At 44.7% G+C, this 25,388-nt stretch overlaps 1 protein-coding gene across 6 annotated transcripts in view; it reads left to right on the plus strand.

Annotated features, from left to right (window-relative positions):
• The window catches only part of EPHA4 (EPH receptor A4), a 142,796-nt gene that overhangs the window by 60,630 nt on the left and 56,778 nt on the right, over nt 1–25,388 (plus strand). For 5 of the 6 annotated variants that reach the window (XM_077885324.1, XM_077885322.1, XM_077885323.1 and 2 more), the window contains exons 4-5: nt 3,573–3,728; nt 21,055–21,393. In XM_077885324.1, coding sequence (XP_077741450.1) covers nt 3,573–3,728; nt 21,055–21,393 — 495 coding nt within the window. Of the gene's footprint in view, nt 1–3,572; nt 3,729–21,054; nt 21,394–22,275; nt 22,354–22,623; nt 22,685–25,388 lie in introns of those variants that run through there. The other variant, XM_077885327.1, reaches the window with a different exon arrangement.

The following is a 25,388-nucleotide window of genomic DNA, read 5'->3' on the forward strand; positions in this document are numbered from 1 at the left end:
ACTTTTACAAACCAAAATTGCTGAAAAATGAACTATAAAGACAGTCTTTCTTTATTTCTGGAAAAAAAAAAAGGAGGAAAGTGACCATAACTTCCATACACAATATTTTTAAAGAGTCGGTTTAACTAGCTGCTTAGATTGGGCATTACACCTCCTGGAAGTCCTCCCTGCACCGAGAAATCCTGAAGACACCACATAACGTGAAGAACATTTTTGGTTTTCTATTTAACCAGAAATTATGATGTTTAAATATTCCACAGGGAAACTTCTACAAAAACTCTCCTAAAGTGTACCTCACTGTGGTCCTGGGTGAGCCGATGAAAGAAAAAAAAATAATTTTTCTCCCTCTTCCTGCCCTCATGTATCTTCTCATTTAAACTCAGCAGAAAGGACTAATTAAGGCGAAGCTAAAGGACATGAATTCAAAGTTTGCTCTGCACCTGTGAACTCATCTTCCCACAATGACGTATTTGAAAGGCCAAAGAAGGTGCGCCTTCGTGCTATACTCTGGCAAGGGGGCAGAAGCAGTCGCACGCCCTCCCCGGGGTAGAGTCTGACTCACTGTGGACTTGCTCACCAGGCCATTACCATAACAGAGTAGAGTGAGGTAGTTGGCACCCCCGGGAGAATGCTGGGAAATCACAACACATGTCAATGTTTGCTCTACCAAATGCACCTCGCATGGGGATTTTGTTTAGAATGAAAGATGTAGTGAAAATTTTAAGATGCAAATAAGCGAGGAAGGAGTAAATGTGGGACATACTTACACATTCAGGTGCCAAATGCTGGAAGGCCGTGAACCACATGAGCAAAAAATGTACTTCTACCATCAATTTAGTAGGTCATCTTGAAGGTAGGCGGCCAAGCGGCCGTGTACACGAAAAACTACTACTATATTTGAGAGTTCCTTGCTAAGAATCCTGAAATATTAATCACGTGGTTTTAATGTAGTCGAAGACAAAGGAGTATGCTAAGGGCAGCAAGAGTTGCTGAGAATAGTGCAATGACAATTTTGTATTTTTGCTTGCACTTGTAAAAGCAGAGGAAACGAGTAAAAGTAGGGTATTTAAAGAACGGCAGCCTTCCATTTTCCAAATAGGTATAAAACTCCATATTCCCCAAATGAATTCACACGTACTCGTGCTAACACACTCATGGCAGCTTCGGGGACATGGAGAAAAACATATAAAATTGCCGTCTCCTTTTTTCCTTAAATCAACACAAACATACAACCAATTTTTGACTTACAGCAATTCAAGACATCCTGTAATTTGACTTTTGTGAATGATGAATTTAATTTTTTAGCTGGAAGTAGTCCGATCAGCTCAGAAGTTGAGGAAGTAGCAACACTCTGCTTTTCCTCTTCCTTACAACTTTTGAACGTGCTCCATTTCCATGTTGCGACGAATCAATCGTGGGCCAATTTTGCTTGTCAGTCTTCCACTCCCATTGTGAGATTTTAGATCCTGACGCCTGACAGAATAGAGGTACATAAGTTTCATCAGGAACGTAGAGAATGTTCTCCCAATATCCAGACGTGAAAAAATAAGAGCAATTTATGACTCCTCGGCAGTCCTAGCCCCACCAAACCCAACACCAGGTTTTTACAACTTGGCCTTTGTTGGCTGTGACTGAGTGACAGACAGGTCCCAGTGGGTTTGTTTCTGAGTTCAGGGACTCGTGTTTGAAGTGGGAAGGACAAACTTGACCCTCCGTGCATCTGCCTCCCAAAGCTGGTGTTTCTGATTTTAATCGAAACCCTAGGGCCATCTTAGGCATGACCAAAGAGCACCTTGCATGTTGAACCGTACCTAATGATGTGATGCGTATAAGCTCGAGACACATAAATCTCAGTCATGGGAGCCACTTGTTTTTCTAAGATGCTCCGGTCCAGTGAAAGACGAAGGCAAATAAGGGAGAGATTGATCTCTGAGCGCTTTTATTGTCGGGGCTCCACACATCATAAAGTTTTGGCTCGTTAAAGGAAATTCCATAAACAACTGGAGTTAGTAATAGTGAAGTAACTGTGCCTCTCTGGAGCTTCTGCTCAACTCCCTTTCCGCTTGCCATTACAAGAGCATGATTAAGAAAATACCAACCGGATATGCAAGAGGGAGGAACAGACTTCAACTGGAAGCCATACAGATGCTTCATGGATGAGTAATGAGACAAGGGAATGTGGCTCTATCTCAAAGAATCAAGCAGTTTCATGGATCTCTTTTTCTTATTGACTCCTTCCAGTAAAATGGTCCGTCTCCTTTGGTGGCCAGGCTCATGGAAAATGCCTGATGGGTCCTTCTCCCAGCTGGTATTTTTGATCGTTTAGGAACATCCTCAGGATGAGATAAATGGAGAAAACGGAAAGTGAATCATATTGGAAAGATTGTGAGTTGTCACCTTCTTCTTTTTTTTTTTTTTGTTTAAACCTCTGGTCTTAACGGAGAAACTTTGTTTTGGATGGCCTTGTCGCTGTGGGCTTAATACTGATGGTGTTGGTCAACTTTTATTTCAGGTTGAGACAGATTTGGGAGGTGACAGTGAGTGGCATAGGGGAGAAAAAGGGGCGAGCAAGGCCCTATTAATTATTTTTTATTGTGGGGTTTCACAGGATTATGGAGATTTTCCACATTAGTAAAAGCAGCTCTTGGTGTCAGTGTGATGTTTGCGAAGATGAAGTCATGGAAAGCTCGTCAGGTGCATAAAGAACTATATGGCCCATGCTCTCTGCGGCAGCCACTTAGGGTGTGCGCACATGAGGAGGACAGGGGGTGGGTGTTGAAAAAAATGGAGACAGGGAAAAACCGGAGGGTTTTATTGATTCAAAAATAAACATAAAATATCTGCCGATCTTAAAAAAAAAAAAAAAAAAACTTAGCATATTAGATTCCAGAATCTGCAGTTGGGTCTTTATATTACTTTCTCTTGAAATTGTGACATGTGTCTCACCAACTCTTTACTTTCATGCTTCGTTGCCTTTGTTGGCCTATCCCTGTGATTGGGAAATAATCACCAGTGATTTTTTAGGACTAGGGTATGCTTCCAACTGTTGGGTCCAGACCAGGCTCTCCGACTCCATAGCGTGTAGCCCAGAGTATGGGCTTCGTGGGCAGAACACTTGGGTCAAAGCTGGTCCCTGACATTCCCCTGATGCATGGTCCGGTACCAAGGATTTCCGGTTCAGCACTGGTCCTCCTCAGGGAGGGCCTCCACAGGGCCCGGGCAACAGGTGCTGCGGGCTGGGACGGTGCTGCGCACATCAGCCGCGTAGCTGCACGTGGGAGGCGCTCCGCTCCGTACGCCCAGCTGTAATTTTACTGATACCATTGGTTTTCAGGAATCTCTTCCATAAGGCTCCTTGCCACCTGACCGGGAGCGCGATGACTTTAAAGGGTGAGCGTAAATAATCGATGCCTTTGGTGCTTGAGCTGCCTCCGCAGCCGGGTGACCGCTAGCACTTAACAGACATGTCTCGCCTCTTCCGAATCAAGGAGGTGACATTTGGTTTCCTCTCTTAGCCGTGGTCTTACTTTTTTTTTTTTTTTTTTGTCTTTGTTTTTTCTTCTTCCCTGCAGCCTGCAAAATTGGGTATTACAAGGCCCTCTCCACGGATGCGGCCTGTGCCAAGTGCCCGCCCCACAGCTATTCGGTCTGGGAAGGAGCCACATCGTGTACCTGTGACCGAGGCTTTTTCAGAGCCGACAACGACGCCGCCTCCATGCCCTGCACCCGTAAGTCATGTGCTTCTGTCCTGTTTCTTCGAGGCTGCAGGGCCCCGGCCCAGGTCAGCCCCGCGGGGTCCGAGGGGCAAGGCCTATGAGAAGCCAGGGTCCCTGCCGCCGCCCCGGTGGCCTCGGGATGCCCGGCTGCCCGCCGAGCGGTGGAGCGATCCGAGCGATCTGGGCCGTGCGGCTGGGCGGTTAGAGCGGAGGTGGGCGCTCACAGTGGCTTCCCCACCTCATCAGGGAGTCTTGGGGAAGCTTAGAGCCGCGAGGGAACAGGTCGGGGGCAGGGTGCCGCGGATGGATGGCGCGTGGGCCGTGGTTTCAGTTCTGGGCACTGATGTCATGGCTTGCGTTGTCATTACCCTTCTTCCTTCTTTCCTCATAGTTTTGTGTTCGTAACACTTAGGCCCGGATCCTCATAAATGCCTGTTTAATGATAGGTGCTCAATAAGTGCGGGGCTAGGGCACGGGTGGGGTTGGCTCCTTGTACGCAGGGCAGCAGGGGAATCCGTCCCTGCACGTTCTCCGGACGGGCCTCCTAGTGATGCCGTTTCTTTCCTGTGCACATTGGGCTTCACAGCCCCCACGGTGGCTGTGACCTTGACCAGGACAGGGAGAGGCGGGGCCCGGTGTTCCACCCCTGGTGTTTCCAGTGGGTGAGTCAGTGTTGGGAGGGATGGTGCTGAGGGCCTGGCACACGGGGCTCCCTCGGGTTGGGCTTTGTTTTCCGGCTCACCCAGTTAGGAGCTGGAGGACCGTGTAGTCTCTTACATTTCGGCCTCCCATTTCCTCATCTGCAGGGTTAATAATAATAGTACCCCCTCCAGGGTCGTTGGTGCTGAGCCCCCTCGTGTTGGTTACATGGTATATAAACGCGCAAGGTGATGCTACTCAATATATTTTAGCTTTTGCTGTGTCTATGACTATTGCTGTTTTGTTCTCTATTTAGAAATTCCATCTTGGCTGGCCCGAAGCCAACATCCCTCCAAATAGAAGTATTTTTCTGGTGAGGGCCAGCCGTGAGGCCATTGTCTAACTCAGGCTTCACCTTTAAAGGGACTGGGAGGAGATTTCAGATCCATCCCCAATTCGTGCTGAGATCGCACCCTCCAGAGCTTCTTTCCTAGCCAGAGAGGACACGAGGACAGCAGCATTAAGAACCATTTTATAGTGATGCCTGGGTAACGTATCCGGCACTTTCAGGAAACCTTATCGCAGGGCTCGCATAATCACAAATCTAGAAAATAGACATTATCTTCATTGATAGACGAGGTAACTGCCAGCTCCGAGATGTTAAGGAACATGCCCAAGGCTCCCCCCAGCCTGGTGATAGAGTCGGACAACCAGAAGGCTCACATGGTCCCTGACCCCGGCAGGCTGTCTTGCCCACTCCCCCACGTCAAACACAAACTTCCTCCAGAAGGAAGGAGTATCCCAGGGCCAGCTTAGCATACTGGGCACAGATTTTTCTCATTTTCTCTTGCTTCCGTAGAACAAGTACTTTGGATGGCCACGGATGTGTGACAAGCTCAGGTGCCAGACTTGTTCTTTGCCAAGGATCCTCATCCTATATCCCACGATGTGTGGTTAGGGTAATGGTCAGTCTCCTCCTGTGTTACACTAACTGCCAACGTTGGTCCAGGTGTGGGATTTTAGGGCATGGCAACAAACTCAGAGGGCAGGATTGGGGACGGACAGCGTGGTGGTGTCTGCAACTTACGGTGTGCGGTCCACCGCCTGCTTTTCGTCCCGATAGAGCCTCCCCCAGGTTGGGGCTTGACTGTGTTATGAACCTCATAAAATTCATCTTTGGTGGCAAGATGGCCTGGCTCTTGCTCCTAGTATTTTGAGTTTCGTGACTCCAATCTATCGGCCAGCCTTCCAGGGCCATGGGCCAATCACCTAACTACTGCCGCTTGCTACACAAGAGTTTCGGGAGACCCCAAAGGTCGCCACCTGTCTGGGTCACCGGAATGCTTTGCCGTGTGTATAAGTGTAGGAGCTGAGCCCTTGAAATTTTCATGTTTGTGTAGCAATAAATGGTTGGCTTTATCTTGAGGATACACGTGAAAAAAAAAAAAAAAAGTATGGATTTCAGCAATCAGGTGCACCCAAAAGTTTAAGAACTGGAGTAACTTTTGGATTTTTCACAGATTGCTTTCAGTAACATTAAGAGAGGAAGACTGGGGGCTTTTTGTGCCATTGATAAAAGGTCCATGAAAATACCAAAGCGATAGGTGATCTTTTTTCTCCTGCTCCATTCTCTTGGAACTCCACCTACACTTCGCTGACTCAAGCTGTTTGTGTTATTCCAATGTTTATTGCATCCCTCCGACTGGAGTTAAGAGGAAGCCCATGGCTGTTAACAACACAAAGTTCTGAGGTGGTTAAGCTGCTCCACGCCTCAGCTTACTCATCTGTCAAACGGGATTCTCACGGTCTACCTGCAGGGTTGTTTGAAGAGTTAAATAAGGGGCCCCTGGGTGGCTCAGCGGTTGAGCATCTGCCTTTGACTCAGGTCATGATTCCAGGGTCCTGAGATCGAATCCCACATTGGTTTCCCCGCAGGGAGCTTGCTCCTCCCTCTGCCTGTGTCTCTGCCTCTCTCTCTGTGTGTCTCTCAGGAATAAATAAAATCTTAAAAAAAAATAGAGTTAAATAAGAAAATATTTGTAAAGGTCTGGCCCATGGTACGAACCTAGCAAATGTGTGTTCCCTTCTTGGATCGCCAGCTGGTCACTGCCTCCCCCAGACTAGCTCCACAGCACATGACCGGGGGTGTCTGACTACCTTTCTGGGGTGCTTTTCTCATTTGACTGTGCAATTGAATTACCCTGTGGCCACAGAGCACTCCACAATCTCTGGGGGATGGGACTCAGGCATCAAGTATTTTTAAAAGTTGCCCCCATAATTGTACGGTAAAGGCAAAATTGAGACCACTTCTGTACAGAGATTATTTTTAAGTTCTTCATTTTTTATTTTTTATTTATTTTTAAAAAATATATATTTATTTATTATTTATGATAGACAGAGAGAGAGGCAGAGACACAGGAGGAGGGAGAAGCAGGCTCCATGACAGGAGCCTGATGCGGGACTCGATCCCGGGACTCCAGGATCGCACCCTGGGCCAAAGGCAGGCGCTAAACCACCGAGCCACCCAGGGATCCCCTTCATCTTTTTTAAAGAAAAGTAATAAACGTTAACTACAGAAGCCTCTTAAGATCTCCACTGAGACAGGGATAGACAGGGAGGTGACCATATTCTGCTCATAGGTCTACTGGTAAGTGAAGCAGCAGAATTACAATCTAGTCTAGCTTCCAGCGTGCGGTTCGGTCTAGATTTCTCCCGTCCAGCGTTGTCCACCACCTTGGTCACCAGGCGCATGTGGCTCTAGAAGTTTAGAATGACTCACACCAAGTTTAAAATTTCAGTTTCTCACCTACGCTTGCCATGTCCCAAGCCTCCATAGGCACGTGCGGCTAGTGGTGACCACCTGGGCGGCCCCTGCCCGAGAGGATGTCTGCCGTCGCTGAGGGTTCTGTTGGACGGCGCTCAGTAGGCATGTCAAGGGAGAAGCCAGTGGGAGCTTCTCAAAGAACCTCTTGGTCAAATCACCTGACAGAGTGAGGGAAGCTCTTCCCCTCGCCTGGCCCCCAGCTCCATCTATGGGATTCTTTTGGCAAAATGTGGGGGATGGAAAGGAACGTAAACATCAGGGATCCTTTCAAACTGATTCCAGCCTTTAATCAGTTCTTCCCAGTTGGTTAAGCCAGGTGACAAACCCAATTCCCTGGTGCTGACAGCCATGATAATCAGGCACCTTCTTTGTTCATTATGCTATCTTTGACCCCAGCATTCTCATGCAGCCCCGCGTTCAGTGATCGCTCACTGTGACGGCACACTAATGAAGAAATAAAACACACTCTCCGAGACTCATTCTTCTAGCCAAAGAGAGACTCTGCTCCACTGGTTCGTAAAATCAGGGTTTTGTTCACTTGGAGAACGATTAGACCAGGTGAATGCAAGCAGCACCAGCTAATTTAGAAGGAAACCCCCAGGAAGTTCTTCATACCCATCCACACGGCTTGAGAACTCCGAAGAATTAATTGCATAGTAAATAAACTTGATCTTTGGGAGGACTTCTCTTGGAGCTTCTGGATTAGGGTTAATGGAAACGGCTACCTGAGGAGTCAGCAGTGCTTCCAGAGAAGCATCGTGAATATTTTCAAGGGAATAATCCACACCAGTTAGAACAGAGGGTCTGGGGGGATCCCTGGGTGGCGCAGTGGTTTGGCGCCTGCCTTTGGCCCAGGCATGATCCTGGGGACCTGGGATCTAGTCCCATCTCAGGCTCCCTGCATGGAGCCTGCTTCTCCCTCTGCCCATGTCTCTGCCTCTCTCTCTCTCTGACTATCATAAATAAATAAAAATTTTTTAAAAATTAAAAAAAAAAAGAACAGAGGGTCTGAAAAATGTACCTTAAGTATGAATGAGTGTAGAAATATCATGGAAGTCGTCTGGGGTGGGGGGGCTGGTTTAGCAGAAGGCGGGCCTGGTGTTCTGCATCTCTGACAAGTGCCCAGAGGCTGCCGATGCTGCTGGTCTGTGGACCGTCCTCAGGAGGCAAGGATACACATCCTTCCTGACGGTTGGCAAGAGACGGAGACCCTCTTTCCCATGGCTGTTCTTTGGCTGAGCGGGGACTCTAGGAAGATAGTTCAAGGATTGTGAACATTCTTCCCTTGATGAAAATGGAATACTTCTTTGTCTCCCAGAAGAAAACCCAAGCTGGCTCACAGTGACACGATCAGATGCACTCACTATGGAGTTTTGTTTATTTGTTCATATTTTCTTCTCGAGTCCCCACCAGGTTACTGCCTGAGAGTGGAGATGTCAGCGCTCACCTCAGACACATGTATCCATCCAGAAAGGTGACCGGGGTTTCTGTGACACCACCAGCGAGGCAGACACCAAGACCCCCCCTACACAAAGATGCCATTTAAGCTGATGAAGACATTTTGATTTCATGAGTCCTTTCTTAGGAGGGATTTGAATGTGATTTTTTTTTTTTTTTTTAAGATTTTATTTCTTTATGAGAGAGAGAAAGAGAGAGCTCGAGTGAGTGCATAGAGAGGGGGAGAGGCAGAGGGAGAAGCAGACTCCCTGCTGAGCAGGGAGCCCAACGTGGGACTCAATCCCAGGACCCTGGGGTCATGACCTGAGCCAAAGGCAGACGCTCAACCGAATGAGCGCCCCCCGGACCCCAGACACCCCTGGATGTGATTTTTATTAATGAAATCAACATCTTTTAACTCTGCTAATAACCAGGCCCTCCCCTCTAGGTCTCTTTCACCTTCCGCTTACCTTTCTCTGGAGTCAGGAATGTGGTCTGACAATCAGCCGTGTTGGGAGAAGTCAACTGCATGCCTGAGCAGGAAGACTTTGATTACCTTAGTTATTTAGTTTCTTGTTCAGTGATTATAGTGAGAAAGGTCTTCATTCCCCGCACTGGGAGACTGAACCAATATAACAATTAAGGGAACTTGCTAACCCCTTATTGTGTTTCAAAATGCGCTAGAAAAAAAAATGCCTTATAGAAGTAAATTGGCTTTGTATACCTAGAAAGCAATAACTAATTTGTTATTTTGCCACCTTTACTTCTGAGCACCATTACCAGGACGGTTTTCTGTATTTTTCAATTGGAAATCTGTCCTTGGGCTTTTGGGTACTCTTTATTTAACTTGTTGGATGAAACTTATTAGAACCTCCCTGATTGGAGCGCTCGGTAAATAAGAGATTATTATTTTAGATTGCCAACTTGAAGGGCCTCCACAAATCTGTCTCCAAGTAAACGGCCTTGAATAATTCAGTCAGCTGTGCCAAACAAACAAAGGGTGATTGATTGATACTTAGGCATGGCCTAAAATATTCCAAATTTGTAGCTTTTAAGACAATTCATACTGGAGGAGCTTCTAGCTAATGAGGGCAAATTTACCAAGATCTATGACTAAAGGTCCTGATTTGAAAAAGCTTTCTGCAGGTTTGGGTTATGGAGAAATTGAAATAGCTTAGCGCCAAACAGCAAACATCACTTACTTTGTCTTTACATTTGCCTTTTCTAATTGAATTTAGTGCACCACCGTATTTCCTCCAGAAAGTGTATTGTTTTAAAATTACCATTTCAGTTCTATTACTCAAAGCCCTCACTTCTAATGCTTTCTGACAGTTATCAACATAATGAACCATAATGAAATGATGAGCAATCTTCAGTGGAAACCCAATGTGGATCCCAGTGGTGCTGTGTGACTGTGTTGTTAAAATTTGAATGCAAATTAAAATAACATCGTCCTTACTTGTTTCCAAGGTCAGGAGAAGAGAGACACTTTTTTTTTTTTTTTTTAAGTGCTTTAATTTTGGAAATCTCACATCCATTTTCAAACAAGCCCTTGAAGGCGCCACTGATGTTTAGTTCAATTCTCTGCCCCAAAGATTTATATGCCTAACAGTCTGGCTAAGGGACTTTGGGAGGGATGTCTAGCATGAGTCTTTGATGTATAAACCATAGCATAAAAGGCAGCCTTCGGTTTCAAGGAAACTACTTTTTTTTTTTTTTTTTTTTTTTGCACCCCAAAGCGTATATCTCTTTTTGCTCTAGAGCTTCAGGTAACTAATAATATAATGATGGGAGGAAGGGCATTCTGTGAAATGGATCAATGAGAGTATACTTAGCTCCAGTGAGAGACTAGTTGGTACAAGAGTGAGAACAAAGGCCAGGGATTCCTAAAGTTTTGTTAATCGGATTGTCTCAGGAGATCCATTGGTTGATCTCTAACTATCACATTTTATCATCCATGTAATCAATCATTTTTGTGAATATATTTTTATGAAAATCTTTGGATCCAAGATTTACAGGGGAATCTGTTATTTTATATCATTTATCACATTTGTAATGTGAGGGTGTGATTTCATACTACGTCCCATTTGTCATGGTGTAAAAACCCAGATTGAGACGCCCCCACCCCCACACCCTACCAGATTCTGTGACAGGGTTTTCAGTTCAGAATATATGGTGTTGCTGCCTGGTAATCCCCTGATAAGCTGCTTAATATGACTGCTGCCTCGGACCGTACCAAACAGATAAGAATAATCAAAGATTTCAATGATTTGGATGCAGTCCTCAACAGGTTCCCTTTTTAGAAACTTCTTTGGTTAGATCTCAATAGTTCAGAGTCTGACATCAGCTAGTAAGTAACTCACATCCTTGTCCTTTCCTTTCTGATTGTCTTTCGTATTTTAACGACTGATAGAAAGAAAAAAAAAAAAGCACCTCTGGAGACCCCAAGTGCATGACTCTTGTCCAAATACAGGGACACAGGGAAAAAGATCACCAAGCAAAGCTTGCTGGAAGGGTTTGGATGGATCCCCGGCTGATCACTTGCCATTTGGTTGTAAAATTTTTAGAAAGCTTCAGGATATTTAATAGGGATCAGCTATCATCTCACAGAATTATTTGTATTTATTTATTTTTAAAGGATTTACTTATTTTTTTGAGAGAGAGAAAGAGAGTACAAACAGGGCAAAGGGCAGAGGGAGAGAAAGAACCTCAAGCGGACTCCCTGCTGAGTGGGCTGACACAGGGCTCCATCCCAGGACTCTCAGATCCTGATCCAGGCCATAAATCAAGAGTCAACTGCTTAACTGACTGAGCCACCCAGGTGCCCAGAGTTACTTGTCTTAAAGCAATGCTATTGTAGCCTTCTCCTTACCCTCCAAACTACTTCTCATTTCATACAGATACACAGTCCACTGTGGGCATTTTATAGGGACTAATAGTATCATGGGGATTTACCTGGAAGATCCGTAGGTTTGAAGAACACCGACGGATGCCCAAGTGAAAGGCTTGACTAATCTGCCAATGCTATTTAGCCAGGTTGTTGCAATTTTTCCACCACCATGAATAATTAAGAGTGGCTTGTTAGCAACTGAGCACTGTCATTTCTGGATAACATTTTTGACACTATTCATGGAAGTCATACAGTGGTTGTGCACAGCATGCTTCTTTGAAACAGGGTCAATTATACATTTTGCTGAGATCCCCTGGGGCGAGAACTGGTTACCTTCTTTGCTACCAGCATTTTGATTTTCCGCCCATGGTTGACTCTTGTTCTCTGTCCTATCTACAGCTAAGCGGAAGGTGAGCTGAGAGAAGAGTCTCATTGCAGAGATACGACTGCCCCCCATTCCCCCCATGCCCTCCGTCCTCCTGTGTCTTCCCTGCCAGGGAAAGCCTTTAACAAAAACTCCTAATTACCCTCTTCGGTGGAATTGAGAGAGAAGTTACCAGAGAGAGGGGGAACTCATTTAAGACACACGCAGCAACCAGGAAATAATGCCAGCAAACTTCAGCATGACAGACAAGGAGGCTAGGAGATGTGTGGACTTGAGGGTGAGGTGAGAAAGTGAGGAACATTCCCCCCAAAATTCAGAGTTGTGCTTTTTTTTTTTTTTTTTCCCTCAGATTGCTTATATCATTCTGACAGGGGCCCTTATAGCCTCAGAATCAAGCATTCTGATCATCATAGCTTTGCACACTTGGGTTGTGTTAATTCCGGCGACTTGCTTAATTTCTCTTATCTTCGTTTTGGTCATCAGATTGCCGAGGCTAATAAATACTTTTCATCAGATTTTATTATGAGGATTAAATCAGATAAATAAAGTATGAAAAACTGCTTTGCAAGAAGAATCCATCAATTCACAGGCTAGCTAATTCTAAAGCTAGTTGTGAAAGAAAAAAATCACTTTTCACGGTCTTCCATGTTACAGCTTCCTCAAGGCTGAGAGTTTACTTTAAAAAGTACTTCAGCCATAAACTAGTCATCTTAAAATAAATAAACCCAAACCTCAATTTACCCAGAAAAGATGAAGGTTCCTGGAGAGGAGGATGATAAAATAGATACATCAGAAGAATAGGTAGTGGCAAAATTGCAGCAAGAAGCGATCTTGATAAGAAGCCAAGAATTTTTTCATGGAGCAATAAGTGATTGATGCCTCCAAGTGGTTTTGTTTTTTAATAATGGGCAGTTATGCTTTGGCTCTCTTCATCATTAAAACACATAAACTGCCACGAGCAAAGGTTATGCTCTGTCCATCGATCTCAGAAGGGGGGTCCCTGAGCAGCCGTCTTGATGTAAACTAACCCACGGCAGCAGGAGAGAGAGAGAGCAATTAATGGTGGCAACATATACAACTGTCCAGGGAGGAAGCATGGGCTTCATTTCTGTCAAAACCTACACACCCCAACTGTTGACTCTGCCTTTACAGCCTGTCTTTCAGCTGGAGAGAGATTAGCATAGGCTTATCTGAAGGGTTGGAGGGTTTTACAGCTAAGGCCCTGGAGTATTATTGACAATCTAAAAGTTGTACATGATTAATGAAGCCTTATGAAGTGGAACTTGAGACCCACGGTGCCTCTTCCTCAGAAGATCTGTCTTGTACCAGTTGCCTTGGCATTTTTGTAGGGTGACAGTACTAGCATTTGAAGAAATTGATCATTTCAGAGTCAGGTTTCTGCCCATGCTCTTGGGGAATGTTTCTTTCCACATCCAGAATTAATTTCATGGCTCAGACATTGAATTTTAAAATGGTGATTAAAAATCAGTTAAGTATTAAATGCCTGTGATAGCTCTGGAAGCCACTCTTTACAGGAGCCCAGCTACTTTGTTTTTGTATCAACTATCTCGTTGATTGGGTTGCAGACTTAAATTTTTTCAACCTTCTAGCCTGTGATTGTCTTTTTTCTTTTTTTAAATACGCTTTCATAACACACACAAGTGCAATGGTGGTATGGTGGTGATGCTTCTGAGGAATGAGCTGGGATGGGTTAAGGGATCATCCATGAATTCGTTTATTTATCCAGCAGGCTCTTAATGAGTATCTACTGGATGTTTGGCATCTTCCTAAGGGCTAGGGAGACTCTCATGAACCAGAAAAAGAAAAATATTTCTTTTCTAATGGGAATAGAAGCAATAAATAAGATGACTGAAAATTCTCACAAGAAGGAGAAAAGACAAGATGATGCGATTGTGCACAGTGGAGGAAAGGGGGGCATTTCACTTTGCATGGAGTAGTCAGGTGGGAGGAGATAGGATCTGAGCTGAGACCTCAGGGAGGAAGGCTGCAGGTATTGAAAAAGCCAAGCGAGAGAATTCCTGGTAGTGCTACCAAGTCTAAAATCTATAAGTTGCGTGTCTTAGAGTTATCCTAATAATGGATATATTTTTTAAGGATTTTATTTATTTAGAGAGAGCATGCGTGTGAGTGGGGGGAGGGGAAGAGGGAGAGAGAGAATCCCAAGCAGACTCCCCAGTGAGCTCCATGGAGCCCCACACGGGGCTTGATCCCATGACCCTGAGCTCATGACCTGAGCCGAAGTTAAGAGTTGGAGGCTTAACCAACTGAGCCACCCGGGTGCCCCAATAATGGGTACTTTCATCTGATTTCTTTCTCCCCTTGGCTCGCAGAGTCTGCTAGCACTTGCACAGTTGTTATAAGAAATAGCAATTTCAGGCTGATGTGGCATGTGAGACCACGTGTCTGTTTGGATCTAAACCCTTCCGCAGACCCCACTTCTAAGCTGCGGTGATCACAACATCCACCATTTTGCTTTTCATCTTTTGCTGAAATTCTAGCTGCTTTCTCTAAGAATAAAAAAGTCCTTTTAATGGGACTTATGAGTTGGGGGTGGAGTACATAGGGAGCACTTGTTTAACCTTCACTTTCTATGGAATGGGCCATACCAAACTCCTCCTTCACATCGGAGGCATTTAGGACTTGAGGCTCGGTGTTGGCTGGTCCCTTTTCAATGGAGTTATTAAGTGAGGCTCCTACAGATTTCATGGGGATGTGTTGACATTGGCTCTCCTGAATGGGGCTACTTTAAATCCCGACATCAGCCAGTAAGTGTGTTCCCTAAATTACGCAGGAATTATACTTTAGTCTGATACACGGGAGGGAAGCAGTAAGATTTGTAGAATTATTGGCATTTTCTCTTATACCTAGAATATCTCTCTTCTAAACGTCACATTCACTCAGCTTCTCTGGTTAGTATGAGCTTTATCTCTGGAAGCTTGTCTTTTCCCCAAATAGTGCATATGATGAGTTAAGGAAGACCAAGATTCCTTTTATGATATCACATGATAGGATATTCTATGATATGGTATGAGAGTCCTTTGCTTTTGCTGTAATTTAGCAAGAGCTTCTTTGGGACTTCATACTGTCAAACTTTTGTCAACTGAATGCATCTTGACATCCCACCAGAAAATAATAATTACCCATCGTAGCACCTTTCACCAGCACCTGCTGTGCCAGAGAGAAAGTATTTCACACCAGTGAAGCAAATGGATGTTCATTCAATTTATCCACATGGCAGGAAATACAGTGCCCATTTCTTTCAGAGCACTGAGAAACTCAAGAAATAGGCCGTAATATTTCACATATTTTATTTCTTCCTGAGTCCATGAAGGTAGATGTAACTTCTACCTTAGAAGTCAGGGCTGTATGAAGGTGTAAATCAGAGGTTCCTGGACGGAGCTGCCTAGATAGCTCAGTGTGCTGGAAGTCCCTAGAATTAATGGGCCAAATTTTAAGGCTTCCTCTGAGCATCTTTTTGAGGGGAGGGTACTTTGCCCCCCACAAAGTCTCTGTAGCTGGGGTTGGCAAACTATGGCCCGAAGACCAAATTCAACTGCCCCCAGGTTTTACAAATACAATTTTCTTGGGGACACAGTCACATCCAGGTATTTCCACTTCGTCTCTGACTGCTTTCTCAGTACAGTGAAGAGTAGAATCGTTGCTGGAGAGAACATATGGCCCATAAAGCCTGAAATATTGACTCTCCATCCAGCCCTTTACAGAGAAAATTTTGTTGAATGCTGCTGTAAAGGATTTGTAGGTTAAGGATTATTGCATTTGACTCTTGGTTCTGGTAGCAGAGCTATTATCTCTTCCACTAAATTATATTTAAAATGTGAAGGGCATCCCAAACATGAGAAATTTAAAGTAGTTTGACGTGCTAGCCCCATTGTTGGAGACAGAGAAGGATTTTATTTTATTTTATTTTATTTTTTTCAGAGAGGGATTTTAATGTGTGAATTCCGAAGAAGAAAAAAAAATGTAAAGGAAGGGCGTTTATTTCTCTTTATATACTCTTCAGCATTTGATTGATTTGTATTGAAAGATGTCTTAATTTTGATGATAAAAATAAAATGTGAAGGAAAACTGTGGTTCTGCAAAGGCCTTATTCAGGGAAATACCAGCCTACCTTTGAAAATGTGAAAATTAACTTTTGTTCAGATACAAAATTTTCCACAGCTTTAAACCTGAATAAATCATCCCCGGGAACCCAGATGGGGAAAGAAAGTTGTAATAACCAATCCTCGGTTAACAAAACTTTGATTGACAGGGCCCACATTTTTTTTTCATTTTATTTATTTGTTTAAGATTTTATTTGTAAGTAATCTCTACATCTAAAGTGGGGCCCGAACTTACAACCCTGATATGAAGAGTCGTATGCTCTATCAACTGAGCCAGGTGGGTGCCCCATGGAGCCCACATTTTACGCTCCCAGCCACCGTGGCTGGTAATGGAGCTCTAAAAATGATGAGCACGAGCAGAAAGCCTACTCTATACCTCCTGTGTTCACCATATTTAGCTTCCTTTAGTCTTTTCCTTCCCTCTGATTTCCTGCCCTTTCCTTTTTCGGTTATCCAGGGTAGCATCAAAATGAATCATTTCCCTCTGTCTTCAAGAGCAGGTAACAAATACTCAGTAAGTGCCTTTGAATAAATGAAAGAGTCCACTAGTCCCTCCCAACAGGAGTAACCACTGAGATATGATAAGTAGCCCTATTGAGTTTTTCCAAAGTATTTTTAAATTCTAGAAAAGGGAAACTTGATTTAAACTAGGTACATTGGGGGATCCCAGGGTGGCGCAGCGGTTTGGCGCCTGCAGGGCACGATCCTGGAGACCCGGGATTGAATCCCACGTCGGGCTCCCGGTGCATGGAGCCTGCTTCTCCCTCTGCCTGTGTCTCTGCCTCTCTCTCTCTCTGTGTGTGTGACTATCGTAGATTAAAATAAATAAAGATAAAAAAAATAAAAATAAAAATAAAAAAATAAAAAATAAAAAAAATAAATAAACTAGGTACATTGGGATCCCTGGGTGGCGCAGTGGTTTAGCGCCTGCCTTTGGCCCAGGGCGCGATCCTGGAGACCCGGGATCGAATCCCACGTCGGGCTCCCGGTGCATGGAGCCTGCTTCTCCCTCTGCCTGTGTCTCTGCCTCTCTCTCTCTCTCTCTCTCTGTGACTATCATAAATAAATTTAAAAAAAATAAAAAATAAATAAATAAACTAGGTACATTGAGATAGTCCCTTCCAGAGCTTAATGCTAATGAGTCTGGAGTATTCCAGCTTTAGCTCCGGGAAGGCTGTATTCATTCACACACCGTAGGTAGCAGGCCTTAGATGCATCGGAGGATTTTGTTCATTTTCTGTCTAGTGATTCATTCATTTGCTGGCTCCTGAAACATTTGTTGAGCTTGCTCTGAACAGGGAATCAGGGTAGACCCTGGGAAATGGTGAAGACATTGGCTGTCTTGAGGAGCACACAGACTGGTGGTGATATAAATGGATATGCTGTGTTTGCCTGTGTAGCAAGACACCATCTCATGTTCCCAACAGAGTGAGACATAGAAAGAAACGTGACCTGTAATGTGCAGCAGTCCCATCATAACCAGGGTTGCAGCCAGTCCTATATAGGCTAGTACTGAGGACTCTGGGGAAGGATGAAATCCTGCCATGTGCATGACCTGTAAGCTACCTGACCCCCTACGCTCACTAGATATGATCTCAATATGGCGACTAGAAAACTTAAACAAATGGTATGGTTATCCCATTTTGTTCTGAATCTTCTTTAAAAAAAAAAAAAAAAGATTTTATTTATTTATTCATGCGACAGAGAGAGAGAGAGAGAGAGAGGCAGAGACACAGGCAAAGGGAGAAGCAGGCTCCCTGCAGGGACCCTGATGTGGAACTCAATCCCAAGACCCTGGGATGACCCCCTGAACCGAAGGCTCAACCACTGAGCCACCCAGGTGCCCTCACCCCCTTTGTTCTAGATCTCATACTTGTAATTGGAGATTTCCTTGCAGGTGGGCATATTTCTGATAGGAAAGGCACAATCACTTGTCAGAAATTTATTGGTTCCCAAATATCCAGATAAACTACTTACATAAACAGAGGATAGGATAATCAGAGAGTTAAGTTTCCCCCCCCCCCTGGATTCCTTGTATTTACTGAGAGAGCCATGATACTCAAAAGGCTGTTTCTTCTCATGATTGCCATTTGGACCAGGCCATGGTTTTAAGGTGCTGCTAATTCATATGAAAGTATGACTGCTGGGTCTAACTGGACTTTGAGTTGTATTTAAGTGTGTACTTTTCTTGTACTTTACTGTCTGGTCTGAGGAAAAGATGGCCCCTCCTTATAAATGGAAATGTACTTACCGTCTTTTAATTGACATGAGTTAAAAAAAAAAAAAAGAAAGCCACGATCCTGCAAATAAAATACAACCACTGTTATTATTTTAATTTCTAAAGCATGAGCTCTTTCCCAGGCCTTTGCAGAACACCATTATAAACCTACTGGGTGTTTTTTTTTTTTATATCTGCCACCTGCCCCCCAAAAAAACCCCACAAAAGAAAACTGCTATCGTCTAGTTTTTAAGCCCATATGACATCATTGTCTATGGCAGCAACGCAGAAAACGTGCTCATGGGGACATCACTGAACTTGAACTTGCCTCGTCTTCTCTCTTCCCTTTGGCATCTACCCCAGGGTCATCCTGAGAACCACTGTCCAAGGGAAGAAGGCTGTTCAGGCTAACACTTGTTTTTGGTCCAGCCCTCCATTTTGAAATCCTTTGGCATCTTCTTTTTGTGTTGTTGTTGTTTTTTGTTTTTTTTCTCCACGGAGCAGTGTTGTGTCCCGGAGTCCTGTGACCATTTCCTTTTCTGCTCCATTTCTTCTCCATGTAGACACCGCTGTGCCCTGTCCTACATACTAATTACTGACTTTCTGCTTCTGCATTGCCTGATTCATTGTGTCACATTTTCCCATGTGAAAGTGGACCAGGAACCTTGGCAAGGAGGTTAATGGATTTAAGAGTCACTCGTATTTAACCCTGGAAGTTACAGAGAAATAAGAACCGGTGGCTGACCCATTTTACAAACCAAGCTGTGGTCAGCTCCAGTGACGGACTGCTAACGGATTTCACCATGCTGGTGGCATCGCTAGGATTTCAGCAGGATTGGAAATACGACTTCCCTTCTCCTACCTTCACATCTCAAACTTTGGCTGAAACTACCAATTTTGTTGTTATTTTACCTTCATTGTGGGCCACATAAGGGAGTGGAGGTAACCCCCAGAGGGAGAGTTAGTACTTCTGGGTTTTAGTCCGATTCAGTCACTAATTAAATTGCATCATGTTTCAGTATTAGCAGATCCACTTACTGGATCTCAGTGCCCACAATGAGGCGATTTAACCAAATGATCTTTAACATCCTCTCTGGCTCCAAGACACTGTGATTTTATAAATAACTCTGTTCGTTTATTCAGAAGCCATTTATTTATCTTTATTATGGTCCAGTCAATGTGTTAAGGACCGTAGCCGTAAATTAGAAGTCTAAACAAGAAAGACACTTGCATTTTCCTCCTGCAGACGTCTGTGGGGGGTAATCTTCCTTTTAAACACACATTTTACAACACTGGATGGGGAGCAGATCTGCAAATTAAGAGAGATTGTTGGTAATTCGTCTAAGGGGGAGATTGGGAGGACCTGCCTGCTTTGTGAGAGCCTTCAAGTAAGTTGTATGAAGAGAAACGGAGGCTGGATTACCCTTGTTCAGCGTTACTACCAAATACTTTAAGTCACTCATCAGCAGGAGCAAAGTAATAAATATTGAGTATGACTCCTGATTAATAGGTTACCTCTTTTCAATTCTCTCTCAATGGCTACTTTGGAACAACACATTCCATTATGGTTGACTAGCTAAAGCTTCTTCCCGGTTCATACAGGCCTCCAGTTAGCTTCCCTTTCCTAGGGAGCACAAAACATTCCCCTCAAAGCAGTCACTACACATAAATTAGAAATAGGATAGATACAGGGAGCAAGAAACCCTACGTTTTCATTAAAACGCACTGTATTTTTTTTCTTGAAAGACCAAAATGGGAAAGAGGAAAGAAAAAGAGAGGGCTTTCCGGGCATTCCACTGAGTAGGTATTTTTCATCAGAGGGAGCAGGTGTCTTTGCCTTTGGAAGTGGCTCAGACCTAACCCTCCTTTCTCCCAACCGATTCTTCTCCTTAGAGGCAGCTTGTGTTAGAACTTCTTGGTATGGGAAGACAAATCTATAGCAAGGAGCAAGAGGATTCAGCATGGCTCTCTGGTCTTGTTTTTTTTTTTTTTTTATTACTATCTTTAAAACCAACCACAATGTTGCTTGCAGTCAGTTGTTCTCTTTCAAAACAGCCACCACCACCATTCGTGTTTCATAAACTCTTTGATGTCGGTGGGAATGAGTATGCTTAAAAGGGCCTGGTGCAGCCTGGGGTAGCTGAAGGCAGGACGCGGGGCCTGAGAGCCTTTGCACAATCTCCGCCTCAAGTTGGGCTCTCCCAACAACTTTGACATCTCTGCAACCAGGTCTCACCAGTTCCTACTAATTACCTGTAAAGACCTGAATTTTCAACTGCTGTGTTGACCCGAACAGGCATATCTATACAATTCAGTTAATTTTATTCCATCTTGAGGACATGCTGTGCTTAGAAGCCGTGATTCATCTTCAAAAGTGGTACATAACTATTACTTTACCAGAGTCCCACAATAGCCCTGGGAACTAGAATCACATTCATATGCCTGTTTTCAGATGATGAGATAAAAACTAGATAAGTTCTGGTATTTTCCTGCTGCTTCAAAGAGAAGCCTGCACTCGAAACCCATTTGATGTAGAGATGCACGACATCACCCGGTGGCAATCAGTGCTCCTGTTGTTCACACAGGACTGAGAATGACATACAGGCAGCCTTCCTTCGTATTGTTCTTTTACAAGATCTGTTTTGCTGGCTCGATTTGCTTTCTGCTTTCTTTGCCACATGGGCCCACCTTACTTCCTGGAGCTCCAGAGAATAATATAAACTCTGAGACATTCCAAAAGGATAGCTTAAGTTCTTGGTGTGATAATGTATGTGTGTATGTGTTTTTTTTTTTCTTTTTCTAGGCCCACCGTCTGCTCCCCTCAACCTGATTTCAAATGTCAACGAGACTTCGGTGAATTTGGAATGGAGCAGTCCCCAGAACACAGGTGGCCGCCAGGATATTTCCTACAATGTGGTGTGCAAGAAATGTGGAGCTGGTGATTCCAGCAAGTGCCGACCCTGTGGAAGTGGGGTCCACTATACCCCACAGCAGAATGGCCTGAAGACCACCAAAGTTTCCATCACTGACCTCCTGGCTCACACCAATTACACCTTCGAAATCTGGGCGGTGAATGGAGTGTCCAAGTACAACCCCAGCCCAGACCAATCAGTGTCCGTCACTGTGACGACCAACCAAGCAGGTAGGAATCGGATCTACTTTATTATATGATAGTAATAAATATAGAGAAGGGGTTTATGTTGCTGTCCATGAATGATATTAAAGTTCTACAACTGAAGTAGAACCACATGGATCTAATTATAAATCTGTGAGCTGCTTTGTAATACAGAAGATGCTTAGAAGAATGTTCATTCGTTCAGCAAATATTTTTTTGGACCTCAACTGCAAAGCATGACCTATACTAAGTGGTGATGATTAAATGAGATTAAGAGACAGTGCCTGATTGCAAGGAGATGACAGTGTAGGGAGCTGAGTCGCTGCATGTTGGACTTCCCTCGTAAGGGAGTCATATTAGCCATTTTAATCACAGGGTCTGTGGTTGGACATCAGAGCATTTCTTGGCTTATTTTGGATTCTAAAATAGATTTTTATCAGTGCAGAGTGCTGTATGGACCTTTGCTGCCTTTTCCAGCAGATGCATTGGTGGCTGTAGTTTTGATCTTGTTTGGTATTTTAGAATTTAAAAAATGTATACGAAAAAAAAAATGTATACGGACCTCTTCTAGAACCATCCTGTAAATCCGTGAACAGTTGAATAGTTTAATGGGCTCTCTGTGTGGTTTGACAACATTTTCCTGAAAACGCTTACTTGTTTTGCAGCCACTTCCATAGTTGAATCCACAACTGGCACATGGGGGAGGATCCATTTCGGGGATCACTTTCCTCTTCTAATTCCATAGACTTGAAACGTTCTCTGATCATGAAGAGTTTCTGCTGAGTGAATCGCAGAACCGTTACCAAGTCTTGAATGTCGGGTATTTCGAAGTGCAGATGGGAATCTGTATTTCTAGGCTCCAGCTCCTGAGCCCCTCACTCCCATCTCTTCCCCTGAAAACGTTTCTAGGCTTTCTCTCGTGCTCGTTTTCCATCCTGGATCTCTGCCACCTGCTTCACATTGCTGGCTCCCCGTTATTTATTTCTGGTGAGTTAAGGGGTGGGGGGGGCGCAGAAGAAAAGAACTGTGGTTTGTTCTTTCTGAGGCTCTTAAGAACAACAAACTTCGCCGGAAAGGGATTATAAATTGCCCAGCGGTCCCATCCCCTCTTACTGCACTTCTCTCTTAAATGAATGTCTCAGTAAGTGCACTTCGTAGTTAAATATGTCTGTATTAATTGATCCTATAGTGCAAAGTATTCCAGTGTCCCAATTTCCAACGTCATTATTTTTCCGCTTTGCCCTGAACTCTCTCTAGAATAAATACGAAGTTACGACTCGGGCAAGGTTTTAAACTGGAGCTGGAATGGCAAATGCTACCGGAAGGCGGCTTTGACTCTACAAATGCGACCAGCCTTTAAAAATATGTGGTGTGAACAGATCATCTGGTTACGCTTTTGTCTCTTATTTCCGCACTTTTGGGTGGTGAACGCTGCTAGTGGGAATCGGTCTTATTTTTCTACAAAGACTAGTATGATTTAGGAGCTTTTGATAGCATCACAAGTACTCTGTCTTTGCCCAGCCTTTTATTAGTTCTTTTTCGGAAATATTGCCCATAGATCTCCGGGAGCGGGTGGGTGCTACTAGTATCTCTGAGTTAGAGCGGAGCCAACCTCTCTGCCCTCTCGGGGGAATCTGGTTTATGATTCAATCAATATTCTTATGTTCAGCCTGATGTACTTACCCCCCAACACATCCCTACTTCGTGTTCTTAACTGATTTAAAAGTAGGAAGAGGCTTCAGCTGTACAAGGTGAAGTCATTCTCTTTGGCAGAGAATGGCCTCTGGGAGACAGGCTGAGGACAGGCTTGGCGCCCACCGATTTGGGGGTGGGGGGCGACAGCGATGACTCTCCATATACAAGGATTCGAGCCGAGTCATTATGTCTGCTCCTCCCAGGCCAGAAGGCCCAAGGAGCACAAAAAAGACAAAATCCTCCAAAAGAAGAAAATGTGCAAAAGCCTTCTGAGAGAGGCAAGTTGGGGGGTGGAGGAGACCAAGTTTTATTGAAATTTTTATTGTAATTCTTCTAGATCTAACAGAAAGGTGGACAGGGGAATTCCTCTGACACAATGAGGTTTTCTCAGCCATGGCGAGTGATCCTGCCAGGAGGTTTGCTGAACAGGACAAAATTCCAGCTCCCTATTTTAATTTTCATGAAGGGTAATGCTGGGAAGCTGTTCAAAATTAAAAATAAATCTTTCAACAAGGAGACCTCCTAGGTGGCCAGTCGGAAAGCTTCCTCTTAGCAGAGGGTTGCATATGCGCGTGGCGCTGCCTCATTATCCTACCATGATTCGGGGTTCAACTAATTCAGTATCAGCAGAGTAGTTTATCTTTGATGAACAAACCCTTTCCTCCTGGTGGGGCAAATTAATAGTGGAGGCCAAAATTCTGGGTGAATGTAGCAACCATAAACTCTATCAAATCTCCCCTAACCATATTTATTTACATACCCACAATTATGTTCTAACTGCCTTCGTTCCTATCACGGCATTAAACTGAATTCCTTAGGGACCTCAGTAGGCAAAGAGGGGGGACTCTGGGGGGACTACCTAGGGGGAATGGATGTCAGCATTACCACCTAAGAGCCACAGTTTCCTGGCCCTTGGGTTTTGCCCTGGTTCCATAGGGTTCTTTCCCTCAGTAACTTATTAAACCAAGAGACACAAACCCTCCTGGGATCCCTGGTTTTATCACCACCACCTCTGAGACTCTCACGGCTGGACGGGTTCCTGAAGGTGACCTGACTCGCCCAAGCTAATGTCTGGGCCAGCACCTGAAACCGGGAAGCACCCTCCCTGCTCCTGAAAGGACAAAGTTGCTTTCTTTTACAATCATCAGATAATTAGTGGCATCCGTGTATTCAGGTTGGTGTTCTCTCCCCATGGGGAAACCAGACTTCGAGTGTCTGGGCGCGGAAATGGATGGTTGACGAGGCTTTGATCATTTCAGTTGTGGAATGTGGTGTGAATGGGCCCGTGTTCTCACGTAGTTATTTAAGCCATTCGAACCCAAATCTACTTGCGGAGGTCTTAAGGGGTAAATAAGGCGCTTTTCCTCCCCTCCCAGTTCAAACCCAATTGACACTTTGACACCGGAGCCAAGACAAAGGGAACTCAGGATGTCAGCTTTATTGCTGACTGTCTGATTGAAGGATGGAAGCTTTATTCCTGTGGCCAGAAGGGCTGGGTGAATGACACTTGCCTGGTGTCACCCAGAGACTGTGGAACTCAGCTGGTGGACTGTGGCCTCCCTGTGAGGACAGGGCCTGTCCTCCTGAAGCCACCCCCCTGGGCGGGTGGGCCAGGGTGCAGAGCAGAGGGGGTGCAGGACTGCTCCCACCCCCACCCCCGTGCCCCACATCATTGCCAAGAGTGTGAAGGAGCAGCAGGTCACCCTGCAGGAGAGTGGCAGGCAAGGAAGAGGCAGCGCGTCCCCACACTGTCGCTCTCCTGCATCACCATCCAAATGCACACAGTGAGGCTTCTCCTGAAAACTTGTGCTTCCCCTCCTCCATCTACCTCCTCCGCAACTGTTGTGTTTTTTGTTTAGGAGGAGATGGTTCTGGCGTTTATGAAAAATGAATAAGTAGACTGCTGGGTGATTTGTTTCTAAATGGCTTTCCTTTGGTTTACTTTTACTTAAGTGGACCATCTCGGGCAAATGAATACAGGCTGTGTCACTGGGACACACAAATGCTGTATAAATGGAACACGGTTTTACTGGCCAAGGAACAGAACTGTGAATAGTTTTGCTAACAATGCTGAGATGGCAGCTGAGCAGTAGACCTTACTATCACAGAGGCCGTTTGCCCAGTGTCCCCCCCCACCCCATTCCACTGCCAAGTCCTTCACCCCTGTCCTCCAGCTCTGGGGCCCAAGCATACTCGACATTGTTTTGTTTGTTTTAAATCTTTATGAACTGTCAGGGGGGGTCGTGTTCTCTTCTAACCCTGAAGTGCACTTGGAATGATTACACATGGATGTATGTGAACTCCACACCCAACGAGGGGCTCAAACT

The sequence above is a fragment of the Canis aureus genome, chromosome 36, assembly GCF_053574225.1.
Source record: "Canis aureus isolate CA01 chromosome 36, VMU_Caureus_v.1.0, whole genome shotgun sequence".
Classification (NCBI taxonomy): domain Eukaryota; kingdom Metazoa; phylum Chordata; class Mammalia; order Carnivora; family Canidae; genus Canis; species Canis aureus.